At 36.2% G+C, this 18,634-nt stretch overlaps 1 protein-coding gene across 4 annotated transcripts in view; it reads right to left on the bottom strand.

The window, feature by feature from the left end:
* Nucleotides 1-3,720: 3,720 nt before the first annotated feature.
* The window catches only part of LOC136839648 (protein HID1), an 85,625-nt gene continuing 70,711 nt past the window's right edge, over nucleotides 3,721-18,634 (bottom strand). For all 4 annotated transcript variants that reach the window (XM_067105965.1, XM_067105964.1, XM_067105963.1 and 1 more), the window contains 3 exons: nucleotides 16,808-17,049; nucleotides 13,166-13,324; nucleotides 3,721-9,478 (listed from right to left, as the gene is read on the bottom strand). In XM_067105965.1, the coding sequence (XP_066962066.1) occupies nucleotides 9,415-9,478; nucleotides 13,166-13,324; nucleotides 16,808-17,049 (465 nt within the window). In that variant the 3' untranslated portion in view covers nucleotides 3,721-9,414. The remainder of the gene's footprint in view (nucleotides 9,479-13,165; nucleotides 13,325-16,807; nucleotides 17,050-18,634) is intronic.

The following is an 18,634-nucleotide window of genomic DNA, read 5'->3' as shown; positions in this document are numbered from 1 at the left end:
CATGCTTTGTTATTTTTGATGTCTGACACGGAAGGCATTCTCTCGTCCAGTTTTTTATGTCCTTTTTCATTCCCCACCAGATGTACTGCTCTGCTAAAACTTGGGAGGTTGTCCAGCCTGATGGGAGGGACAGGTTGAGGGCGAGGTTGAAAGTCTTAATTCTGAGGCCTTCTGACAGGTAGGGGAAAGGGTGTCTAGTACTCGTTTCGCAGGCAATAGTCGTCTCCCCATTGTTGATTGACAGGTCGCTTCCACAGAAGTGCGGGGTTGTCCTGCCAGTCGCTGTAGGTCCAAATCTCTTTGTGCCTCTGCTATTTCAGGATAGGCTATCGTGAGCTGGGTGGTGTTGACACAATTTCTCGAAATTGCGTCCGCCACAGTGTTTGCTGAACCCTTTAAATACTTGACGGTGCAGGAGTGTTCAGCTATTGCTGATAGGTGACACTGTTGTCGTGCTGACCACGTGTCTGCTGTCTTTGTGAAGGCGTGCACCAAGGGTTGATGGTCTGTTTGTATGACGAACTGCCATATTTTGAGCATGCGGTGGAAGTGACGGATGGCTTTGTGGAATGCTAGGAGCTCCCTGTCAAATGTGGAGTACTTTTGTTCGGCTGATGTTAACTTCTTGCTGGAGAACGCCAACGGCCAACGACCATCATCTGTGTCCTGCTCTAGTACTGCGCCCATTGCCGTGTTACGTCAGTTGTCAAAGTGAGGGACCTATGGGGTTGAGGAAAGATTAATGTGGCGGGAGGGGTTATTGCTTGTTTTGCTGAAAGAAGTGCATTATCTTGAGCTTCTGACCAACTTAATTTGTTTGGTTTTCCTTGTAAACATTAACAGACTGGACTCATGCTTTTAGCAATATTTGGGATAAATCTATGATATTAATTAATTAGTCCTGAAAATTCTTGTTCTGCTTTAACTGTTATTGGTTTTGGGAAGTTGGTAATTGCTTTTACTTTCTCTGGGAGGGGTTTAATGCTGTCTGAGCTTATTTGACGTCCCAGGAATTCCACTATTTTCTTTGCCCATTCGCAGTTGTCTTCCCTTACTATGAGTCTGTTTCCTTTAAGTATTCGCAGCACCCTTTTGACGTCACGAAGATGTTCCCTGAGGTTGGGGATAGACATGAGGATGTTGTCGACATACACCATGCAGAAGGGGTCACCCAGCAGTTTGTCCATGTCTTTGGAAGGTTGCCCGTGTTCCGAAGGCTGAAATAGCTGTAGTTGAACGTGTAGGTGCCAAAGGGGTGGTGATCGCAGTCTTTTCTGTATCTTCCTTTGCTACTGGAACTTGGAAGTATCCCTTCAGCAGGTCTATTTTGGTGAAGATCTTTGCTCCATTCATTTGGTTGTTTATATCTGCTATGTTCGGCAATGGGTATTTGTCTGGCTTTGTTTTGACGTTTAGCTACTGGTAGTCTCTGCACAGGTGCCATGTTCCATCAAGTTTCAGTACCATATGGAGGGGGGATGCCCATGGGCTGGGGGCTTTTTGGAATATTCCTGCATTCTCCATTTCCCTGAACACTTGTTTGGCGTAGGCAAGTTTCTCTGGGGCTAACTGTCTGAAGCGTGCGTGGACTGGGGGGCCTTCCGTTTCCATATGGTGCTGGATGTTGTGCTTTGCTGGTTTGGTTAAGTCGTGCTGCAGGTCATCTTTGAAGACTTCTGGGTAGTCTTGTAGAATTCAGAGTATCTCTGGTGGTGGGGTAGCTGCTGCGATGGGACCTGTTTGTCGTCTCTGCTGTTGCGGTGACGATGTGGTGGTGGACTGTTTGCACAGCTGTTGAGATGATACAGGAGCTGTTTTCATGATCAGTTGTTTGGATGCTACATCCACTAGCAGGTTGTGTATTTTTGGAAGTCTGCTCCTAAAAGTGCTGGCATCACGTCTGCTGTGATGGAGGTCCAACTGTAGTCTTTCCCGTTGAATGACACATTCGTATTCTGTTTCCCATACATCTTGAGTGGTGCTCCACTGGTGGTGGATATGTGGATGTTAGTGGGTGGGTTGGGGGTTGAGTCATTCAAGTGGGCTGGCCAGCACAAATGATTTGCATGCCCTGGTGTCGAAGAGGAATTCTGCATTCCTTTCATCCCTGATGAAGAAACACGTGGAGCCCTAGTGTTCGTATCAGGAAGAAAGACAGTAGAAAGCGGGCGCAGCTTCTCTTAAAAGGCAATCGGTCTGCCTGCCGCTGACGGTTAATTGTTTGGGTCACTGATGCAACCCTCTTGCATGTTTTTTGAGAACAAGCAGCCTTTTCACATTTTCTGGCTTTTATTCCAAATTTCCAGTGGAAGAAGCATAATCCCTCTAATGGTTTGGTTTTCTTGTCTTGTCTTTCTGTTGTTCATCTGCTTGGGGAAGCACCGTTTGTGGATGGGGGCGGTTGGTCCGTCTAGCTCGCTGTCGGATTCTGTGTCTGTTGCTTGCTGCAACTGTTGTGCTGCTGCTGCTGCTGCTACGGGTGGCTGTGAGGGCTCCACTGCTTTGTGGGTCATGTGTACTGTGTCGACCAAAGTCAGGGATTCTTGTATTGGTATGGTCGAGGTGTTGAGAATGGCCGTTACTGTTTGATGGGGTAGTTTTGTAAGGAGGACCTATCTTACAAGGTCCAGGGTTGATTCAGGTTCGCCGTTTGTGGCAGGTAGTGTTATCAGCCGGTGTAATTGTAGATGTGCGACGGCCTCTCGTCTCCTACGGCTGCCCCTACATTGTCCAGGAATTTCTTGGTTCTTATGGCAGGTGGCATGCTGAAGGATGACTTTAGCTGGTCCTTCAGTGCTTCGCAGGTGACAAGGGTCTGGAGTTCTGTGAGCCATTCTGCTACCTGCTCGAAGACGTCGTCTGGCAGAAACTCGAGGACGGAGTCTGCTTAATGTGCTGAGGAGCTGATTTTCTTTGATCAGAAGATTGTGTTCACCCTAAAGAACCAAGCTTCTGGGTTGTGGGGTGTGAAGGGCGGCAGGCGCAGGGAGGTAGTGGCAATGGTATCGTAGGAGAGGCTGTCATCGTTGTGGCTGGTTGTGCTGTTCATCTCCATGGTCACCAATGTGCGGAGGCATATGCGTGTAAGAGGCAGCATTCAAAACTTACTAATTTATTCAACAACAAACAGATAAGTCAATAGCTCTTGCAAGCGGAAATGTAGTGCCTGACACGAGGCGAACAAAACAGAGGTCAGAGTACAATTAACTGTGATTGCTGGAAGATGGAAAGATGCACATAAATCAATATACAGGACACGAATGAAGTTATGATACATACAGCTGGAATGCTGACATTGTAATGCTTGCACTAAGAATGATACACTTGACGTAACATTAATATGAATGATAACGTACAAAGGATACGTGACATCTGCTGTGTTCCTTGTATGAGTGTGTTTGGCGTGTATGTCAGGAGATGCTCGTTGTGGGAAGATCAGCCGGCCAGGTAAGCTGGACGGTGTGTGGGTCTGTGTGGGACCCTTCATTATTTTCTTGGAAATGACATGAATCATGTTGAGAGTACCATTTCATCAGTCTTTGCTATGACAAACAAGTTTTACAATTGTCTTTTTACTGATGGCATGCTCAGATCTTCGCCAACACTTATAGAATTCACATGTAGTTTTCATTCCCTATGTATAGTGTTTGTTACCTGCTTTCCGGAAAAAATCTACCATTTCTTAAGATTCAAATCCCCATATTTGGTAAATGAAAACTGTTCTATAGCAACATATATTTATTATTTCCTTAAACATACAATTTGCATTTAGCATTTTTCAGAAATATTTCATTGGAACAATATCTGTTACTTTTAAGATAGTTGTTATAATTTCAAAGCAATATAATCTACAGTTTTTCATAAGCCTTAATTCTTTCTGTGGTACTGATGAGGCCAGTAAAAGTAGAATCCACATTGAGAAATTTGTGGTGTTTAAAGCATATTTGACAATGAAGACCAGAAAGTAAGCAGGCAGATACTCTTATGTAACAGCCCAGATAATTAAGGAAGGTTGGAGTCAGGAAGATTATCTATCAATTAAGCATATGCTGAACGGCAACCGCCCATAAAGAATCTGGTAAAACAAATTATTACAAAATAAGTTGCTGAAAAAGGCTCATTAAAAACAGTGACCCCAATTAGGGAAGAAGAAGAAGAAGAAGACATGTCCCCAATTCTATTTTAAACATCTACTTCAAAAACTTGAATCAAACTCTCCATTTTTGTTCTATTCCTGTTATTTCTCATGATTACACATCCCCTCATACATACATACATTACATACAACATACTGTACATTATTTAGCACAAGTATGATTATAATATAAAAAGGCATTAGGCCCTTATATGGTGCAATGCACTCATCTGTTAGCAGGAGTTACCAGAAAGATTTATAATAGCTGACTTGGAAAACATTAATACATGTGTCACACTTGTGACAAAAAATATAAAAATAAACTACACTGAAAGGAAAAAGGTGACAGAGAACTTACTGAATTTTGGACAAATTCTGCAGTCTTTTGAAGGCCATACTTTCCAAAGCTTATAAAAACTTAATGATTCCTTAATGTTTGCTTTTTAGATTTAGCACCTACCTAAGATTATTTGAGGAATATAAAATATCCCTAGATGGCACAGAGTGTTATAATGAATAAACAAAAGGATGTTATCTAATCTCAGTTCTGAATCTAGATTTTATGACACCTGGAGGCAAATAAACTCATTGGAATATAAAAGGAAAGTTTTAATACAGAGGAAGCAAAACTAAACTGATAATGCCAGAACAACATCCATACCACATTCACAAAGCATTTCAAGTTAAACTACCCCACTTGATGTCCTAATTATGCTAAATATTTCTGGTAAGAAGAGAAGAAACAAATACCAAAAACAGCAGCCTATCTGGGGATGGGAAGCCTTTAAACACCAATTATCAATCAAACTGGATTCTCCTGTTCCCAGGCACACCATTACAGCAGAATAATTATGGTGAATGTAAAACTTAGTTTACATCTACATAGGACTACCCTTTAAGACTAGATTAAGCTGTCAAATAACATCATTGTGAATAAATATATTAATTTTTACAAGTCTAATACCATAGACTTCAGTAAAAATGCATGAATATATACCAAAAATCTACAAAACCCATGAAACTCTTTCAGCACGTAAACCTCTTAAAAATATAGTACAACACTGCTTTACAAAATAATTCAATTACGGTATATGCGCAGTATGATATGGAATACTCTTCACAGTTTAAAAATTAACTACTGTTCTTTTGTAATTGAAAAATGGAGAACAAAAACATGAAAAACTGCAAAACTATGAACTATTGTCAATCTTAATGAGATCCTGAAAATGATATGGATATCAAGATATTTCAGACTAGAGAAACAATACTCATTTTGTGTATATGGTAACTAACAAAAACCCAATCATGAACTTCTAAGAAACAAAATTAGGTGCATAGATAATGGATTTTTGTGCTGTTTTTACACTATTACATTATACAAAATATACAAGAATTAACTTCTTTGGTCACATTAGATCAACCTTTTAGAAATCCAAAATATATGAAACAATAGCACTGCAAATGTGAATTGCTGTACTTTGCTAAGAATCTATGAAAAGATGAACTAGGTATTGAAAAGAATAGCATATTTATGAAAACACATTAACACATGAAAAAATGTATGCAAAAACATTTTTGTAATCCACATTAAGTTTTTCAAAAACGTCACTCCCATTCTGCATAATTGTAACTGCTAAATAAACCTCTGGTGCATTAAATTAATTCTATTATGGGAAAAACTTGTTGGAATGACTTAAACAGCACATTTGTAAACCTGAATTTTTGTCACCCTCAAGAACACCAAGATATTAATACACCTGAACTTACTTGCTAACTTGGAGTAGATATATATGTGTGCATATGCCTGTATATGTTACTGGTAAAATGTCAATGGAAGTACAATATGTCTACTTCAACTCACCATTCACATGGCATACAGTCATGTTTAACACGAGAAGCTTTTAAACTTTGCTTTGGATGGGACAACTGCTTTATGGGATAAAATCTGCAGAGCTGTAAAGGTCTTTACAGGTTAGAATTGCAAAAGATCTACATGCAGTATACCTTTCAGAAAGTTAGTTTTCAAATTACACTAAAAGCTTCTACTAAGATCATATACGGCAATGGAGATCATCAGCAACCATGATAAAACATCACAGAAAATTTTCAGTTAAATTTAACGGTACTAATATACAGATACTTAAGAGTTTCATGGTAAATATTGAAGTTAAAATGTCATGGAAATTTCTGACACTAAATATTAATTATTATACTACAGGTACAAGAAATCTGAGGAGCAAATTCATTACGTTCAGTAGGCTAACAAAGCCACTGTTTAGTGAAAATAATATTCTATATGAGGAAACAAGGTTCATGCCAGGAAGAGACCCATGTGTAATAGGAAAAAATAGGCAAATTTATACACAAAATTTTCTTTCGGATTAACTGATGAGTAGTTATACAAAAGAATTTTTCCGAACTCACTAAAACTACATTTCTACACCCTCTCTTGACATTTCTTGGTAAATACTGTACACACAAAATCTAATGGCAACAATCATGATATCAAGAATAATGAGACCATAACTGTTACATACCTACCTATGAATCCATTACCTATAACTTTTTTTTTTTTAACAGTAAAACACTGAAATGGTACATTATACTTCTGGTTTTATCTAACAGGCACTTAAAATTTAACAGTATTGTACCAATATATAAAGATTATGGTATCCTTTACAGTATTACGGTGGCCTTCAGGCCAATGACAGTCCCTCCACCTTCATGAAAAAACCTTCATATACACACCATGGGTCAGACAGCACAATATCAAAATTTTAATGGTGCCATCATCTATTGCACAAACACTAGACAACCAGGGGTGAAAACCATAGTGCTGTTATTTTTCAAATAACCTAATCATTCTGGACACTCGATCATTCTGGACACTTACCACTCATTGTAAAATGAACTAAACACTCTAAGAAGTTGATCAGCTCTAGTTATGAGGAGAGAACAGAGAACATCTAATGATAAAATATTTTAAAAACTATTTAAGGACATGATACGGAATGTACTGTATTTCATTAATATAAAATATAGAAATAACATCTTTCTATAACGTGATAGTTTTCACCAAAATAATGGTGACAAGACTGGTTATATAAAGTCATTCTGCTGTAAGTACTGAAAATTCATTTCTAAAATAAACTTAAACCTACTCCTTGGGATCAGTATCGAAACATCACCTAGAAAAAATTGGATAATAGTAATTTCACCTAAAGAAAAGATACTCTTAAATGAATACACTGTATACCTTAATCTAGACAGTCTAACAAGGAAATACTGGCAAAATAATAAGGTAGTTGAAAAAAGTAATATCTGCAAATATATAATGCAGTACTTTAGTTATTCCTTTCAAAGGAAACGGCATCAATCCTAGCAAAGTTGAGTACTTTTTTAACACTAAAATTAAATGTCTAAAGCAAACGCATTTCCTCCATTACTATAAACTACCAAGTATATGGTATGGACCTAATAACAACAGAAGAATGCAAGTTCAGCTTGAGCTGAATATTAATTCTCACAATAAATACTGAATTGCACTGTAAATCTTCTAGCCTAAAACAATATAAAAATACAAAAACTAAATCTTAAATAAAATTACAGGTATAGTAAAGTCTTCAAAACGAAATATTAAAGACTTTCTAAAAGCAAACTTAAAGAAACAACATAAAAAGATCATCATTACAATACAGCAATGTTTCAATGACAGCAGTTTCCTACAAGATTTAAAAACATATTTAAAGCCATCCACTGCTTTTCTAGACTAATTTTTAAGTAACGAACTGTTACCACAGATTGTTTGTTGTATAAACAAAACAAAATACATTTTGTTCACTTCGTAGCATGAAACAATACTGTACATCAAGCAATAAATTCTTAAATGAACTGCTGTCCTAAAAACTTTAAATTTTGGTATATTAGTACGGGCAACCTCGTCATTTGTCACTGCTTTAATAATTGGTGTAATGAGTGACTTATTAAAATGTCTGTCATCATCATAATGTTTCTTAGATTCTCCTCTGTGAGGTTCAAATTAAACTAAACTCTCTCCATTTGCCTGTGCATTTTCTGGCATCTTTACATGCAACAGGACTCGATTACAAATAAGCTTAAAAGTAAATTAGTTAGTTAGTTATAAATGATTTGTTTAACCAGACCTCTGAACTCTTTTAGGGTTCTTCTCGGGCTGGGAACTTAAAAGTAAGTGAATATCCACATAATTTATTCTATTTCTTAATCTGATTTATTTGTGGCTCATTTTTTGTGTACAATAAGTTTACCACTGTAGTTATAAAAGTAAGCTTTTCATGAGGGAAACTCTAGTGCTTTAGCCAATGTGTACAAGATAAACATGCATGATGAGTTTATACTACATAGGGTTGTGTGACATGACCAAACCACCAAAGATGACTACATTCAGCATAACAGTACTCAAGTACCATGGCACCCATATAAAAAAGGGATTATGAGTCTGAAAGGGTATGTAACTGAATAAATATAAAGAATATAAGAGGGACTTAAGAAAATAAAAAAAAAAACTAGAAAGCTTACAAAACTTAATCAAGATACTGCTCTCTGTTATCAAAATGGTCTAGTGCAGATATGCAAGGCAATAAGATTTGAACCAATGTCTACTTCCTTTTACAGGTACAGATCGAGCTCAATAAAAACTCAAATTTCTTAAATGCAACACTGCAAAATTCATTTACGCCCATGGCATTATCTGCAAGGTAGTCAAAAACATGTTATAAACAGAATAAAAAAATGTATGAATATTCACCTTTCTTCTAAAGCAAAAACAAATATCCTTCATTTCAATGCCTAGCTACATGACAGCGTAATCTATCAACCAAGAATTAATGCTAATGTACAACATAATTTCTCAGATCCAATTGATATGTTTTATTTCATTTTGTTTAAATAGTGACGATTAGCATCAGGACACAATGCTCCGTAAGTGTTCTGCAAACTTAAAACTTCAGACACGGTGAAAATTTCACAGAATGACTTCACAATAAACACAGCCATTGTGACAGCCATATAAAGGACTAATCTGGCATAAAAAAATGTGTTTGATGTTTGTCTAGTAATATATTTTTAGGATCACTTTAAAATGGGTAAATAATATATTAAAATAAGGGTTTATCTTACATAGTATAAGTTTCAAACTTAAATGTCTAAAAAATTTACCCAAACATATTCAGCAATTTGTAGATAATTGCCAAATACAGAGATTCCAATTAGAGAAAGTGTATTTTCATAAATATATTACCTTACACTCTTTGAATTTCGAAAAGCTTCACATCAGTGTCATACCAAATAGGAGGGTCAACATTCCTGAAAGGAAAAAAAAGATGGTTTGAAAATGGAACTTTGTGTCTACACAAAGACTTCAACAAGTGGAAAAGATTCCCATCTATCAGCTCATATATAACCATGAGTAAAATAGATACATTTAAATAGGTAACTTGGCTCTGACAATATAAATTTTGTAAACCTGTTCTCTGCAGCCAAATTGGAAAGTCAAATTACAGGTAATAAAGAAAACAAGAGTTTTAGAACTTGGCAAGCTTATCTCTCTTTGGATGGGTCTATTTACTCTAAGCTAAAAGTTGGTTTGTAATAAAAATGCATGAAATGATTGACAAAAGCAAATATGTTTACACCCTGAACCTATAATTCTCTCTTCATTATGATAGTTGGTCAATTCAGAACACTTTTGCCTTTACATCCTCATTTAAATTTAAATGGTGTGGTTTTAAATGTTGGTGACTTTTTTACAATGTTGGGTGTAACTTTTAATAAGAAACTGACTTTTGAGAAGCATATACTGTACCTAATAATACTGCCTCTGTTTCTCAAGGAGCTGGTATCCTGTGGAAGTGTTTTAGAACGTTTCAGGGATCAAGCTATTATATCTAAGTGTTTTAACTCTTTTCTTCTTCCTTGTCTGAGCACTGTTCTCTAGTGTGGTCTTTCAGTGCAGACTCTTATCTCAAACTCTTGGATAGAGTTATGTCATCAGTCAAGTTTATGTCTGCTTAACCTGACCTAGCTTTTTTTGTTTGCAACTCTGGGCAGGCCACTGTTGAAAACCATTTAATACTACTAAGTCTGCTTAGAGTTTTATCTTGGCTACAACCAAAATGTGGAATAGATTGCCTAGTGCAGCTGTGGAATCTGATGATCTCCATATGTTTAAAGCAAGGAGCAGATTCATTCCAGCTCTCTATGAATGTCTTATGAATTTCAGGTGTATTGGTTCTATTTTTTCTGTTCCCTCATATTCACTTATTTATCAACTTTTCCTAATACTTGTGTCTCTCCCTGCAGGATGATTTCCTTTTGGAACCCTCAAGTTTATACTCTGTTGACCCAGTTCAAGAGCTTTTCAGCTGATGATTCAAAGAAAGAAAGAAAGCAAACTTTCTTACAGGGGATGGTAATAGTGTGCTGTCAAATAAAATGAAGGCATATGAAAAATATATTCCCACTACGAAATTCATTTCCAATTATTAAAGAAATGTTCATGGGAAATCAGCCAGTAAAACCAAAAAAAGACTGACATTTTAAAATCCTGTGAATCTCATAGGGTAAAAATTAAAATTAAAAAGAAACAGAAATAACAAATTGCCACGGACTATGGTAGTGGGTTAATTTGGTTCTTTTATCACCATTCACTTCAGGGTGTGACAACCCTGCCTACTGTACACAAGTTAGGATAGAAGAGACTCTTTACCCTTGACAGGAAACTCTTCTACGAGAAGGACACTCCGAAATCAAACCAGTGGGTGGAAGGGACCCTTCAGCCTTGGTAGGCAACCCTTCCAAGAGATTACTCAGAATACAAACCTTGTTCTCCAACCTTGGACTGTGCCACAGCCTTTGTACCATGGCCTTCTACAGTCTTGGGTTTGAGCTCCCTTGCTTGAGGGTACAATCAGGCATTTCTCCTCTTTTTTGTTCACATTTCTGTTTTTACAAAAAGTGTGTAGGACAGGTTAATGAGAGAGCAAAAGTTGCTTGGTGGATTATCAGGGAAGTGTCTTCTTCTTTATCTAATCTTTTCCTTCTAGGCTTTTCGTAACTTCTAAATCCATCCTGACTGTCTTCCCCCAGTTGTTGTGGCAAGCCTGGTGGGTTTCTTATTTGCCTTCTAAGGCTCCACCTTCCGACCAGTTGCTTCCAGCATTTTTTCAATGACATATGGTTAAGTTTATCTATACTTTCAATGTAATTTTTGTAAATAAGATAAATACTATTGTTGTTGATTGCATCACTATTGTTTATTGTTCTACTGGGTTTTAATATGATGCTGTTGTTAAGTCTATTTATTAGATTTGCTACTAATTCTATGTTGTTAGTTTTAATTCTTTCAGGAGACATTGAGCTGAACCCTGAGCCTGCTACTCATTACTGTAAGAAAAATTGCACAGTACGTACTTTACTAAAAAATTTAGGGCTAAGGTCAAATCTTTTTGATCTCCAGAGTTGTGCCCATAATTATGATTTGATGTTTTTATCTGAGACACTTGCAAGTAGTAACAAGTCAAAGGTTGAGTTTTTAATCCCAGAGTTTGATGTCCTGACTTTATTTATCATCAAAACATACCATATGCGCTCGCTGCCATGAAATTCCTTGTTTTAAGATTTTCGGTAAGTTGTATTTGGTGTTTACCACAATCTAAATATCAACGATTCTATACATGGCTGTCTCTTGGAGAGGATTAGTATGGCCCATTCACAGGATTCAAAAGCATCACTTGTTATTTATGGAGACTGCAATGCAAGCACAGAAAGTGGCTTAACTCAAATTCCACAGATCAGCATGACTGGTCTGCTCATGAGATCTGTGTATCCTCCAATATTGTCCAGCTAGTTAAGGAACTCACGGATATTTCTGGTCATAGATTAGACCTCATATTCACAGATATTCCAGCTATTGTGATGTCCAAAGTCTGCGAATATATAGGCACTTCCAACCCCTGCGCCACTGAAATGGACATATCTAGCTGAAATCTACAGCCAATTGGGAGTGCATTACTGAAGCATCTCTGGCATTTGATATTTTAGATGCTATATCAGATCCACATCCCAAGACGACACTAAATAAAATGCTGATGGATAATTTAGTAAGGTACGTCCCTAGAAAAGTCATTAAATTCAAGACAAATGACCAGTCATGGTTTGATGATGCAAGTAGCAGAGCTTACCATGACAGGTCACATTCAAGACATGGAGATGAAATCGTTCACATGAAAATTACACCATTTCTATTGAGTCTCACTGTGCTGCATTACTTTTAGACAGTTACTAAATTATATAATTAGCAATATTTAAGGATTATATTGGGTAAGAGTAGAAAATTGTTTGAGAAGACCACTAAGGCAACTTTCCTTTCAAGGGAATGCGAGGTGAAAATGGAAGCTATTTAAATTAAAGAAGTTGGAAAGTTTAGTAGGAAGAGACCAAATGGAACAGATGACAAGTAAAGGCAGACAATAGTGCAACTGGGACTCGAGGATGCTGGCTGCATTACTTTCTGCCTTTTACTTTTTGCCCTTGTTCTATTGGCCTATTCTCACTTGGCTGGCCAACTTCTTGTAGTATTACAATAACTTACAAGTACTAATACAGTATGATGAGAAATGGCATTCTGAATTCTAAAAACTGAAGTGTAATCTACTTGATTAAATTTAATACATTTAAATAAAAAATCAAACTGCATTTATAAAATAACCAAAGCACAGAAATTAATCAATTAACATCTTCAAAATATCTTGGTAATTTGCCACATTGTGCTAGGACCCAATCTTCCAATAATCCAGCCATGAAATTTACAATTCCAAAACAAAGTAAAGTGCAAATAAATACTGTGGTCTCTTGAAGGTTAACACTTAATTGCACATATTTTTAGTAGAGACAATCATTTATACACTTTTCTTCCACTAAACCATCATAGCAGCTAACATTAAAGCATGTTTTTAAATGGATATCTAAATAAAACCTTGCAACTGTACTTACCTTAAGTAAATGATACCCCACATGTATGTTCGGAACCACGTAGCAGTGCCAGCATTTGCTTGATACTTGCGTATGAGGATAGGATGTGGTACGGGCAAAAGACCAACTAACGTTCCATGCTGTAGAAAGCGTAAGATTTCGCTTTCATCTGTCAAACCCCTACAAGAAGAATGACATAAATTTGGTGGTCTGTCCCTAAATGCCTTTTAGCTACAATATACTAACTTCTAGGTAACCCGAAGGAAGCAATACAAACATGACTATCTTGCCCGACATCCAAAACTTTCTTCATGACACTGCCGACACACTTCTTGAGCTCAAAAGCATGCCCATTTTACATTCTTTCAGCAGGTTACAGTATTTCATGAAGACCTACTTTGGTCCAATCATAAGAACATGAATTTATGATGGCAAAATGCTTGGTTTATCTAAAAAAAAACAAATATCTGGGGTCACTAATCAACTTAATACCACAATATTTGCTACGTGATATTCTGGCCTTCTGTCCCTTACGTCACAGATCATAATCCAGTTAAGACAAAAATGCAAAGCCTAGTAACTGCCGCTAACTCAAAACTGCTGATTGAGAGTTATCATTTACTGTATTCTGTGGAGCATGTCATCATCAAAGCCTATATCAGACAGAAGATCCCCATTGGGAAGTCTTCAAGGCTATGACTGCTTAGAAAGGATTTAATTATAAGGGCACAAAGTGTTTACTGTACAAGGATATTTTTTGGGAATGAAATGACAGTATGGGTTTTTAAAATAAAATAAAGGATAAACTTCTCTACTCAGTACTACCACAGTTCACAAAAAACATCCAAGGACCTCATATGCATAGATTATAATGTACTCCACAGGGGTTTTTTTAAAATAAAAGGTAAAAACTGAAACAAAAAAGTTACACAGCGAAGTGGGAAAGACTAAGAGAAAACATGAAAAGTAAAAGGCAGAGGTAATACAGCAAGGGCCAAGGGGACAATGCTAAGAAACTTCAGAACTATTTACACTGCACCACAAGAGGCTCAGTGTACTAAGTGGTATCTCATAAATGAATTTATGCAGAGGTATACTGTAGTCCAAACGTTATTATTTAGGTTAAATCCCTTTTCAATCCTTGACTACTAAGTATGACTTTGACCCTTGGATCCAATACATAAATGCTGAATTGCAACACAATACCTATATATATTTACGGAAGATGAAGTCTTTAACAGATATTAATATTATACTGTAATGCCTTAAAGAGATTGACTATAGTCTATAACATACGTAAACAAGGTTGGACTGTTGGTAAACTGCGAGTTTAAAATTAAATGACAGTTAATTCTCTCTCTCTTTTTCTCTCAGTGAACAACTAATTCTAATGCTTATTCTTTCTAACTAAAGATACTGTACAACTATAATTTACATATAATCAATAATAATAAAAGTGCAATATTACAAAGAAAAGTTACAGTAGATATCTCTGAAAAGGAAATATCAATCGGTAGTCATAACATATACAAGAAGAAGGAAACTCAACAGTAGTTTTTGTGCGAATCCATTGTGCTCAGCTCACTTTCAAATCGATTTTACATTAACAATGTATAAACTTTTCCAAGTCAAATGATTATTTTTGCCGCAAATCCTATGTACCCATCATCAACATAAACTATTATATCAGCTTTTCCCTTCAGGAAGCAGACATGAAATGAGTTTTCCACACTGTTTTCTGCCCTAAACCACCTCAGTCCTTCAGATCTGTCTTTTTTTCCACCCTCTGGACACCACATCTCTCGGCCAATTCCTAACTGGTAATATCATCACACCTTTTCAAGATCTCTTAAATTTTCCTTGTCAGTGCTGATGTTTCTACTAAATAGAGGACAGAGTAGTACAAACCTTAGGCACTCACAGTAATTCTTTACTCTTCCTAATAATGGGATGTATTTATTTACCTGGTAGTCTAGCCATTTATCTCCATTTCATTCATTCTGCAACTAATTTCTTTCTTTCAACCCCTGCTTCACAATTTAGAGTGTCCATAAGTCAACATAAATACTCTACTTAGAGAAGGTATACAAAGGCTGCAAAATATGCCTTGTGATACATTGGCAGGTCTCAGACCTGCCAATGTATCACAAGGCTCTCTACTCTCCATTTTTCCAAATTTGCTCTTGTAGTACATTTCAGGTACTGAAAATCTTTTACTCTATGCATATTTTGTAATCCTGAGTACCTTATGTGACACTGTTTCTCCCAACTCCTCTGCTTAACAATTATCTTTTAGTCCCTTCCTCTCAGTCCTCTTCCCTGTCAGTCCTATTTGAGAGCTTTAAGACTCTCCCCAACTCAACTGTCCTTTTACATCTTCATTTCACCATCATCTCTCTCTCTTTTATTTTTGCCAATGTCACTCAGCACATCTTGCAGCCTTTGTATACCTTCTCTAAGCAGTTTCCAGTAACAATGTTTTGATAATATATTTGATGGTACTTTTTCTTGATGTTGCTTTAATTTCTTTTTTCAATTTCCAAATTTTCATTCTTTTAGCTGGCTCTTTTTTCATCTTTTTAATACTATCAAATTAGCTTGCAGTAATCTATGTTGTGTTCTGCAAGTTTTACTGAATATAAGAGTGCAATCCTTTTCCTTGATACTGTCTAGATTTTTCATTCCAATAAAATCAATCTGGGTTGCAGGTTCTCCACTCTTTATGTTATCGACTTCTCTCTGGACTTTTCAAACGTTATGTTCAGTAACTTTAAACCTTGCTATAGCAAAACTCAAAAACAGCTTGTCCCACCTGATTTTTTTTCTTCAGCTATATCTATCCATTACATCTCAAAAGTAGCTCTGTCTATTCCTATGTGGCTGTTTAAAAGTCTAGTTAGTATCCATCTGACTGTGACTGATAGCCTTTTCCAGGAATTCTTGCTTTTTTTCTTTTGATCTTCCTGATTCAGTTAAGGAAACCAAAAACACATCCATTACCTTTTTTTTCCTAAGATCTTCTTAACCTTCTTTATTCTTATTTATTTCCCAACTTCTACCACATCTTCAGCCATTTCATCTTGGACCAGTATACCTACTCCATATTGTCTTGTCCCACTGGCAATCACATGTACCCCTGCATAAAGTTTTATTTGAAGGTATTTTACCGATAATATCACTACCAAATAACCTTGTATAAACTCTACGCAAATGCCAAAAATTACATGCGCCATGATGCTAATACTGGTGTATAATTTGATGAGTGATTTCCTATTGGGTAATAAAGTATCCAAGATGTAGGCATACTGATCAAGAAATCAATCAATATGTAGCTTAAGAAACAAGAGTGTTAAAAACGTCAAAATTACTCTAAGACAATATGCTGTGGTTTTTTTTATAATTATTCACTGTTGAGTGGAAAATTAGATAATTAAAGGTGATTATAATTCATATAAGTTTTCCTAATCAATAAAACCCATACATTGATAATACTCTTATGATGCACAAATTACTGCACCATAATCAAATTATAAATTAAACAAGTAATTATTTATAAATATTTAAGTATCTACCATAAAAGGTACTACCTGAGATTTGTGAGCATGATAAGAATACATACTGTACTGCATATGACAAATTTTTCAAGTTAAGCCAACAACTTACTTGTCAATACATATTTTCTCCACCTGAGGTACAAGAACTTGAAGAAGTCTCATAATGGTCTGCAGTGGAAGTTTTGTTTTCCAACTAAGAACCCAAGCTGAATTGGGTGCCCATTGCTGAGATGCAGAGCCCCCCAAAGCAGATGTTCTTGACTCTGACTGGGCATTGGATAAAGTACTAGGCCCTGAAGATTCAGAATGGGCTGACTGCAATGACATCGCTGGACTCTCAGGTCGTGCAGGCTAACAGGACAAAGTAGGAATGATTAGTTGGTATTAAATTATTTCATTTTTTATTAAAGCACTAAATTTATCATAGGTGGTACTAAATCTACCAAAGGTAGTAAAGACAAATTATTAATCCATAATTTTTCAAAGGCAACATATACTGAGTCAGATAATAACCTCAAAAGCTAGGTATTTAGATCATCTCTGCCCATTGTAACACCAATAAATAATAATATAATCTAAACTACCTAGAAACAGAGAAACAATGAAAAACAAAACGCAATCAGATGTAAATATTACAAAGTACATTAATAACCTAAATATCTGGGTAATAAAAAATGGTCAAAACATATACGGTTGGACCTCACCTCATTAAACAATTCTAGTAATGCATTTCTATACTTTCTTAATAAACTACAATGTAAAATACAACCAACATCCATCAGAAACGTGCAGGTCACAGTGGCAAAAAACAAAATATTGTCCTCAAAGATATTTCCTGACAACTGACTTCATAAAAATTGCCAGATGACAAAACCTGAGGTGCAATGCAACTCTGCTATTATTTAAAAAAATATTGGCCACAAAAATGACCATGTTTTACTGAAAAGTTGCTTCAGCAACCCATACAAATGTATCGTCTTAGTTAACTTTGTGCATCTGCTGTCCATCAACGATGGCAGATATTATCCAAATTATCCAAATTAAAACAGAAAACTCACTATGAATAAACATAAAAAAAACACAGAAACACAGCTATCAGATAATATATCATCATGACTAAAACAGCAAACATAATTTGAGTTTGCTAATCTAGTCCTACTTAAATTAAATACCTAAAACTTGATATTTTCAGTATTTAATAAAAACAAAAACAGTTATTTTACATGTCCCTTAACCTGTTCAAGGCTGAAACTGATCACTAATCACTGGTCATAATCTCAAAATGCAGTGAAACAACAAATCCAAAGCCATACCAAAAACTGGTCTTTCTGATGAACTATTTTGGCTTGGGAGGTTAGCTCTCAGTGTTAAATCTATAAGATGAAATTATCATGGATGAATCAGTTCTGGGGAATCATCTCAACATTTAACAAGTAAAAAATGCAACAAAGTTTCTTCGGTACATTGTATATAAGCAAAATCCACCACTCTTTGCAGCTCAGCCCTGCCCACTGCTTACGTCACGACCATCCCTTGAAGCTGATTGGTTGGCAATGGTTTCGAAAAGTTGGTTAATCTGCAGTTCTTTTCATCCTCACTAATTTTGCAATGGTTATTTTTTACTGAACTAAAATACATTCTGCTGATTATCAAAAGAAAACATTATATTCTCCCCTGAAATAAAATCACAATACGCATCTCCCTACAAATGGTAAAAAAAAATAGGAAAATATGAATGACGTCAGGAGAGTTCCATGATGCTGCAATGTTGTTTTTCGTAAATGAAGTTCACCTGAATACAGAGGTGACACAGGGAATGTCTTGCATTTGAATCGGTGCACCTGAATTACAGGTCAATAATAATTACCGTCGATATTGTCAAGAGTGTTCGCCATTCTCAACTTAAATACAAAGACTTTCTCAGAGCTATGCAGAT

This window comes from Macrobrachium rosenbergii, chromosome 6 (assembly GCF_040412425.1).
Source record: "Macrobrachium rosenbergii isolate ZJJX-2024 chromosome 6, ASM4041242v1, whole genome shotgun sequence".
Taxonomy (NCBI): Eukaryota; Metazoa; Arthropoda; class Malacostraca; order Decapoda; family Palaemonidae; genus Macrobrachium; species Macrobrachium rosenbergii.
This window is presented reverse-complemented; position numbering and strand designations above follow the sequence as displayed.